The sequence below is a fragment of the Polypterus senegalus genome, chromosome 1 (genome assembly GCF_016835505.1).
Source record: "Polypterus senegalus isolate Bchr_013 chromosome 1, ASM1683550v1, whole genome shotgun sequence".
NCBI lineage: Eukaryota > Metazoa > Chordata > Cladistia > Polypteriformes > Polypteridae > Polypterus > Polypterus senegalus.
The window spans coordinates 130,165,693-130,174,518 of NC_053154.1; the positions used below are offsets into that span (position 1 = coordinate 130,165,693).

The following is an 8,826-nucleotide window of genomic DNA, read 5'->3' on the forward strand; positions in this document are numbered from 1 at the left end:
TTAATTATCATTATTATTCATGGTGGCTTCCAAAATCCATACTAACCCCTACTTTCTCTTCTGTTCTTTTTCCGGTTTTCTGTGGTGGTGACCTGCACCACCACCACCTAATCAAAGCACTGTGATGTCCCTACATTGATGGATTAAAGTCCAGAATTTCACGTGACCGTCATCATCAAGTCCTTCCATGAGAACCCTTAATACAATGAGGACTGATCATTTATGTTACGTAGAATGCCTAGAGGGGGCCGGGTGGTCTTGTGGCCTGGAACCCCTGCAGATTTTACTTTTTTCTCCAGCCATATGGAGTTTTGTTTTTTAATTCTTATTTATTTTGTCTTTTTTTCTCTCTCTTCATCATGTAAAGCATTTTGAGCTACACTATTTGTATGAAAATGTGCTATATAAATTCGCAATGTACAGTACATCTATCCATTTTCTAAACTTATTTTATCCTGAGCAGGGTTGCTGGCAAACTGGAGCCTATTCATGCAAGCAAACGTAGTGATCAATCCATGGAAGGGGCACCAATCAATCACATAAAAACATACACATATGACACAACATACAGTCTTCTTCGGCCCATAATCTATAGCCTGACATTGTTAACAGCACACATCAATTTGTGAATAAAATGATCTAAAATCTATCAAGTTCAAGATCATAACTAAAAACAAGAACTAGCCTCAATGGGTCATATGTTTTGGGGCTGTCCCATATTTAGACCATTTTTACCAGAAGCGTTCTGCTTATCTGACAGATAGTATTGGATCTAAAATTACTTAATAACATTATATGGAGTATGATTACTGTTTGCTCTACTATTTGTTTATGATTCCCTATACTACATTGCTTGTGCATTTAGTTATCTTCTACTCAATGGAGAAGCAATAGTGGAATAGTGCAGAGCTAGCAAGAATTCATTAAAGCTGTTCTAAAATAAACCTAATAGGCCTCGGCTTCTAGTCTGTTTCTTTCTAGAACAGATGAGGAACTATCTTGTGATGGCCCTTCTGTTTAAATAGCTCTTTGAAATGGTTAGGAGAGGGGGCATTGTTTTTTTTTTTTTTGATTTAAAACACCTTATCTTAAACAGTAATGTCTGCAATATTGTACTGATCAACATGTGACTGAGCTGAGCTGTATGTATAATAGTGTGGTTTATAAGCTCAATAAAACTTAAAAAAACAGACAGGAGCCATCAGGAGTTAATGTTTGGTGAGTTACAATGTGTTTAGCAAAGAAGGAAATTCTGTGCATAGAATGCTGCACTGAAATCCCTTTCATGCACTTCTTTAAGCACAACAGACACAAGAGATCGGTGAACTTTAACAAAAAGGTAAACTTTTGAGTGTTACTAATATATGTTACGGGAATGCATAGGCTGTTACTTTTATTACTTCTTTCAGATTTAAATGACACCTAGCTCCGTTTGGAAAGTTTATTGTAACAGTGACATCAATTGACGTAGTGGTAAAACCACAAAGGGCATTCAGCCTCCCGGAAGAAAGATGCATCATGAAGCAAAGTCGACATTCACCAGAGGTTTAGGCCTCAATGATTGTTCAGGGTGCTTTTCAGCGTGCCTGTCAAAGGAAATGTATTAGCTCTATGAAAAATAAAAGTCGCCAAAATTAAGGTAAGACAAATTAAACCTGTTGTGTGTGTCAGTTTGTAATAAAGAAAGTGTGTCTATAACTAAGACTACCAAAACTAAACCAGCCTTTAAAATTTTAAATAATAATCTGGCTGCATTTTTAGAACTGGCTTGCACAGTTAATCACATACTATCTAGACGTAATTCCTTCATCCATGAAATGTGTTTTAGATTTGAGAGTGAATAAAATGAAAATTGCACTTATTTAATAAAAAATATAGTTAGTTTCTCTTTAGCATGCTGTCAACTAATATAAAAGATTTATTATAAAAAGGAGATAGAAGAGTATAAAAGATGCCAGATTTAGCATCAACCTCAAATTATATTTTTACAGATTTAACAGATTTTTCACTCTTTGGTGACAACTTTTTTTATTCTTCTCAGAATAAATTAAAACATTTAAGTGAGTGTGAGAGTGCACCCTGCAAATTACTGGTGCCCACGTTGTTATCTCAGATGCTGTCAGGATAGGATCAGGTCCCCAGAACGCCTGTGACTTATGTTACAATTAAGTCTTTATTGTATTCCTTTTTGAATTATCTAAGCATCATCATTAGAACAAAAAAAAACAAAAAAAAAAAAAACAAAGCAGATTACAAAAATAAAAAGCAGGCAGTTTTAAACATAAAATCTGATTTGACTTTCAGCTGGGACATTACGCAATAAACACAAACTTCGTTGCTTTCTTAGTTCCTCTTTTATGCAGAAAATCAAAGGACAAATTAAAATTTAAAGGGTAGCCAAAGTACACTATGACAGAGCCTTTTAAAAATGTCTTCCCTTGAGCATTATCACAAAAGCTTAACAAGTGGAGATCAGAAAATATAAATGTCATGGTGTTGCACACACAGTAGTAAAAAGTGTAGAAAGACTCTGCCAGCTTCAAAGAGCTATCAGTTCAATATTTGTTTAAAAGCAAAATTCAACTTTTCGGTATTCATCCATACATCCCTTTTTCAAAAAAATTATTTTTTCTTAGTTGGGTTAACAGTGTACTAGTACATTTTTTTTAATTGAAATGAATATTACAGTATTTATTGTGTTGATTGTTATGAAACAAATGCGTAAAAGAAGGCAACAGAGTTAGTACAACTAGCTGCATTAGTGACTTTGGCTACTGGTTTTAGATGCAAAGAATTTTTTTAATTAGAGGCCTGTTGTTTAGTAGGAATCATTGAATATATAAACTTGACATGCTTCTAAATGCCATTAATAGTAGTGCACTAGTTTAGAAATGGTTCATTTTGGGCATTTTAAAGATTTAAAAAGGTATCTGTGTGGGTTTCCTTCAGGGACTCTGGGTAACCTTTAATTGTGACCCGCTTATGGCCTTTAAATTGGCCTGATATGAGTGAGTGCATCCAGCAATGGTGTGACATAGTGGATATAGTCAGCTTCAAAGACCTGCAAGTCTGGTTTGTTTCATTATTTTTCTTTTATCATCTACTTGTTAAGATTTTAATCTATTAATCTTTTCTTAATTATCAATCCATTCATCCATGTTCTAATCCAGAAGCAAACCTACCAGATTCCACATACTGTAGATAGTGACCAGGTGGAGGACCAGACCTAGAGCTTTGATGCAGCTTCATTTAGCACTTTAGCACCATTTGAATTATTTAGATTGGATGTAAATTAGATCAGACACGGGTGCAAATAATCAAACCAATCCACAACAGAGGCGTGAGTTTGGTGGCATTTGTACTTCTGTGTGTTTAGTCTAAAGTGTTGGTGACTGTTTTAATGACATTTCAAAATTAAAATGAAGGTAATATTTGCAGCCAGTTACAGAAGGACAAGTTTTTTTCGATGATAAATTGTTTATAGATAAAGCGTGAATTATTTATATAAATTATGCAAAGGAAAATAGGAAAAAATTCATATATTCCAATATACAGTTCTTCACGAAAATTGGCTCAGAGTGCTTGCACAGATTAATACTGTATATACATAGAACATGGCAATATTTACAAACCTAAACACATTTATTATGTTAAAATAAACAGTAATCAAGAGATACATAAACTACAGGCAATGTGTATTCAAAATCACGCTGACAGAGATCCAGGTTGTTAAGCAAGAATTAAATAAAATGAAGAAAACAGCTTCTGATTAAGAAATTGTGGTGTGTCCCCAAAATCAAGAAGGACATGCACTCATTTGCAGCAACCGTTACCAAGTTCCATCATGGCTGCTGGTTTTCATTCCATTCATTTTCTAATGTGGGGTTATTTATACAATTATTTTGACGCCTATTTTAGATAAATGTGTTGCTGTTTCCTTTTTTCCACATTTAAAGTGTCACTGCAGAAATAATCAATTGAAATGAATATGCGGGTGTTAGATTTCTCCTAAGCAGATCTGACTTTATGAGGAGCACATATGTGCATGTGAAATGAATTAGCACCTTATGTTTTGGATACATTGTTATTTTAACTTGGGACTTTATTTTTTTAACCGTAACAAAAAAGGTAAATTTATTTAGAGGGAAACATGTATTAGCAATAAAGTTCATCTGTGAGTTTTGTGAACCCAGCTTTTCTAGTAAAGTGTCATGGAGATCTTGATAATACGTCTGTGGCTTTATGTGCTCATGTATAATTAGAGAAGGTGTAGGGTTTACTAGTAAATGTCATAAACCAAATCATCATATGGCATTTTTCCTAAATAGCAATACCTTTTTTATTTTAACATAACCAGAAAAGAGATTAAATCTGCTGCTGCTCCAAAAATCATTTTAGAACAGAACACCCTAATAATAGTTCGCTCAGTGAGGAAAAAAAGTTTTGTTTCACATAAACATATTTAGAAAAGTGCCATTAAGCTTACCACTTGTATTACTAACTCTAAATGAAAAACATTTATAAAGAAGATTTAAGATAATGGCAACCATGTACAGTTAGCCAATCCCCCACTGAAAACCTCTCTGCATCCTCTTCCGTTTTCTTTTAAGTCTAACCAGCTTCCATCACCACTCCTGAAACAGGTCAGTGGCAAGGTGAAGTCTGAGGCTTGGTAGTCAAATAGCCTGGCTGAGCCCTTTGTGACAAGAGGGGTTTTCAACAAAGTGAAGGCACAAACACGATTTTCACAATCAGACTTCTTTCATTTAACAAATGGTTTGCCTGAACCCAGAAATAGATGTATTACTGCAACAAAAGGAGATAATGAAATAAAAACTCTCTGACAACATAAGAAGGTGACTGTGTAGATAGATGCCATTGACCTTACCACTCAATAACATTGACATAGTTAAGCACTTGGCTACAATTCAATGTTATTTTTTATTCTGTAAGACACGATTCACTAGCCTTCTACTATTTCTTGATAAACTTATGTTTTCCCTTAAACACTAGGAAGCAAAGTATTGGGCACAAGGGAGGAATCACCCCTGTGTGTGACATTGATCCATCACAGAGCACAAGAAGACCCTGACTAACCTGAGAACTGACTGCAGGTCCCCTGAGCTGTTAAGCATTAATACCTTCTTACTATCTGTTGTAGTTGCTCCAAGAGGGCTTATTTTCTTGTGACGTGACTATTAAAAACTAAATTCAAGTTCTTCCAAAAAATATCCTTTTCCAGCCCATTGCAGATGTAGACAGTCATTTTGTCCACCACCCCAGTTCAAAGGCATTATTTTATTTTACCTTTCCATTTTTGTTGGTTAGGCTTTCACAACCATATGTTATTGAAAATGACTCTTGTGTTGGCAATCCAGACTTTAGTTATTAAAACATAATGTTTCGAATGTGATTAGATTTTTTAAAAAAGGGGAAGTTACAAATGGTACTTTTAAATGTCACACTCATATTTAAAGTAAATGGCTTTTATGGTAAAGTTCTGTGCAGCTCTATTGGTTAAAATGGCTTTTTTCTCTTTTTTTTTTTCTTTGCAGACCTGCAATTTATAAAACGTTTATTCTGATTGGCCTTGAGAATGAACACTTCTACTGTCTTGCCCCTAAAAGGCTGCACTATCAATGACCAGATGGTGCCATTCACCTACTTTTACTACATGATCTTCTTGACAGGCATTATTGGAAGTTTGGTGGCACTCTGGGCATTCATACACCAACCTAAAAATAGTAAAAGCATTAATGTTTACCTCACCAATCTCTTAACATCTGACTTCCTCTTGACTCTAGCCCTGCCTTTTAAAATTGCAGTGGATTTGGGAATTGCACCTTGGAAGCTAAAGATTTTTCATTGTCAGGTGTCAGCTTGTCTAATTTATATCAACATGTATGTGTCAATTATGTTTTTGGCTTTCGTGAGTGTGGATCGCTACTTGGAGATCACTCAAACATCAAAGATTTTCAAGATCCAGAACACGGGATTTGCCAAGATGATGTCATCAGTCATCTGGCTTTTACTTATTCTAATTACAATACCAAACATGTTGATACCTATTCAGGATATCTCAGAAAAGCCGCTAGTCACCTGCGCAGAATTCAAGACGCAACTTGGACTGCACTGGCACACCTTAACCACCTTCATATGCATTGCCATTTTTATGAACGCTTCTGCAGTGATACTGATCTCAAATGGCCTTATTCTGAAGAGGCTCTGCCATGAAACAGATAACCAGAATTACAAAAATGTTAAGCGGGCAATGCGCAACATACTGATAGTGACTGTGGGCTATGTAGTTTGCTTTGTGCCTTATCACATTGTTCGATTACCATATACACTAACTCAGAACAAAGTCATAAATGATTGCTCACTCAAGAGATCTCTATTTCTTGCTAAGGAGTCCACCCTACTCTTGGCTGTCCTCAACCTTTGTTTTGACCCTATTTTATATTTCTACCTCTCTCACTCATTCCGAGAGAAAATTACTGAAGCATTCCGACCACAAAGAAAAACTTCTGAAAAAATCCCAAAGAAAAATGGGGAATGTCAGAATCTGAAGGACACTGAAGACCAAAGGATTGTTGCAAGCTGAAATTCTTCTTCTTATTATTATTGTTATTTGCTAGCGCTTAATTTTAAGGCCTGAGATGCACCCTGTTGGCAAATGAATGCAGTTGCAAGTGTTGATACAGAAAATGGTGTGCTTTCACCAAACCTCACAGCAGTGCCTAACTTAACTGATCTGTTACTCTTTCACAATAAATGTGTGGCCGTAACCTACATTACAAACTTAAAACATACTTGACAGGCATATCTACAAGTTCATTGACCTATTACTACTGTATGTACTGCTTCATTCTTTCAAACAGATACAGGATACTTTTTAATGTTTTAAATATCTGAACCAAAATTGTATTTTCAAAGTATAAAAACCTCAATTACTTCATTACCTACTGTATAAAAAAAACCCATCTCTGAGAGATGGGCATGCTGGATACTTTCAGCCCTCCTCTTTGGTATGAACCTCATCAGATCACAGATAGCACCATGGAAGTTTTAATCTGGGTACAACAGACATGCCACTGCACTGCGAGAAGTTTAAGGGCTTTTCCTCCTAAAGATGTGTTAGGTTGGCTGCTGATTCTAAATTTGTTGCATGTGACAGTGAGTGTAGGTACGAGTGGGCTCCTAGTGAACTTGACTCTGTACAGGCTTTTTGCCAATGGAGGACAGTGTCCAGCTCCCCATGATTCTGAACTGGATTAAGTGGGTTTGAGCATGTTATGTTATTTGTTGTATTTAAATAGTAATTAATAATGACCTTCTTTTCTTGAAAGTGACAAACCAAGAGGTATCTTTCAGATACTATTACAGATTGTAACAATACCATAGTAATCGCACTTTAATTAAAACATATGATAAATATTTACTAAATTAAACAATCTAATCAATATTTGTTGGCTTGTTGACTTGGAGGTGTTCCTGTGACACAACCAGCAGTGAAATGCTGTACTGTACTTTATTAATAAAGCATTCAACATTTCAGAACTTAAGACAAAAATGACTCCTGTATTCATTGTTTATAAGATAGTCACAGAGTTTAAGAGGAAATAAAATCATATTTTTAAATAGCACTATTTTCTTGTTTTTAATGCATTCAGATAAGGGACTGAAAGCTGTCGTGTTTGGTGTAGCTTTTGTTAAATTGTTAAATCAACACATACACCTTTTTAAATATACTGTACATATGAAGAACTTTCTGTTTCATATTTTTTAAGTATTTCAACCTGCATGGTGATCCAAAGAGCACAGTGGCTAGTGGTACTGTCTGTCAAATCCTTGGCTGCACTTCTTGACACTGTGCTGAGTCCACTTGGGTACATTCATTTTCTCTTCACCCCCTAAAGACATGCATGTTAGTTTAAACCAAGAGTTCCCAAACTTTTTTCGGCCGCAGACCCCTTTACCAAAAACTTTTAAAACCGTCGACCCCCTAGTCATTTACTTTACTTACTCAAATTAATAAATTTGTACAGTACTCGATATTAAATATTTCACTAGATATCAAACTTTTCATTTTAATCACTTGTAATTAATGATTGAAAAAGATAACTAATTTCTAGTGTTTTATGAAAGCATGACCGTACAAGACTGATAGATTCTGTTAATATCGAATATCCATCGTCTCGTCCCACCGCGAGCAAGTGTTGACATGCAACACTTTTTCATGTCCGCACTTGCTTTGATACGTTCGATAAGACAATGCACAGACATGTTTGTGCTACGTGTATTTTCATGCATTCTTACGTGTGACTCTTTTAATGACACATTTTACCTTTTCTTTCGCAAGTTTGGCATGTAATGTATTTTCATCAAAAAAGTGTTTTTTTGAATTATTTTACCTTTTAATTAGGTACCTAATCATGGAATCATAGATTTTTAACAAACAAATAGCAGTAGTAAGGGGGTCTGTTTTGCTGTTGTCGACCTCCAAATTTTTTTATTGAAACTATTGACCCATAGAAAGTTCAAATCGACCCTAGGGGGTCCATATCGACCACTTTGGGAACTCTTGGTTTAAACAGTGCTGCATGTGAGTAAGACAAGAGTGCAAACCAGAGAAGAAACTATGGCTGGGCCTGGAAGGGTGAGGGCTTACCCAATCATGAAGAATTTCTTTGTATACCTTTCACCTACTTATGAAACTGGATCTAGCAATCAGGGTGGAAGAAATGAGAAAGCAAGATATGTTGTTCTCTGTAATAATGTGCAGACTCTTCTCTGTAATTGACGGTGGCAAGGACAGCAAAGGTA

The 8,826-nt window shown here is 35.5% G+C and overlaps 1 protein-coding gene across 2 annotated transcripts; it reads left to right on the forward strand.

Annotated features, from left to right (window-relative positions):
- Positions 1–1,285: 1,285 nt before the first annotated feature.
- Positions 1,286–7,573, forward strand: gpr171 (G protein-coupled receptor 171). 2 transcript variants are annotated; one of them, XM_039757984.1, is made up of 2 exons: positions 1,286–1,339; positions 5,556–7,573. In XM_039757984.1, the coding sequence occupies exon 2, from the start codon at positions 5,597–5,599 to the stop codon at positions 6,602–6,604; it is 1,008 nt and encodes a 335-aa protein (XP_039613918.1). In that variant the 5' UTR covers positions 1,286–1,339; positions 5,556–5,596; the 3' UTR covers positions 6,605–7,573. The 2 variants fall into 2 exon arrangements, with proteins under 2 accessions (XP_039613918.1, XP_039613915.1); XM_039757981.1 differs by lacking the exon at positions 1,286–1,339 and adding an exon at positions 1,391–1,639.
- The last annotated feature ends 1,253 nt before the right edge of the window (positions 7,574–8,826 follow it).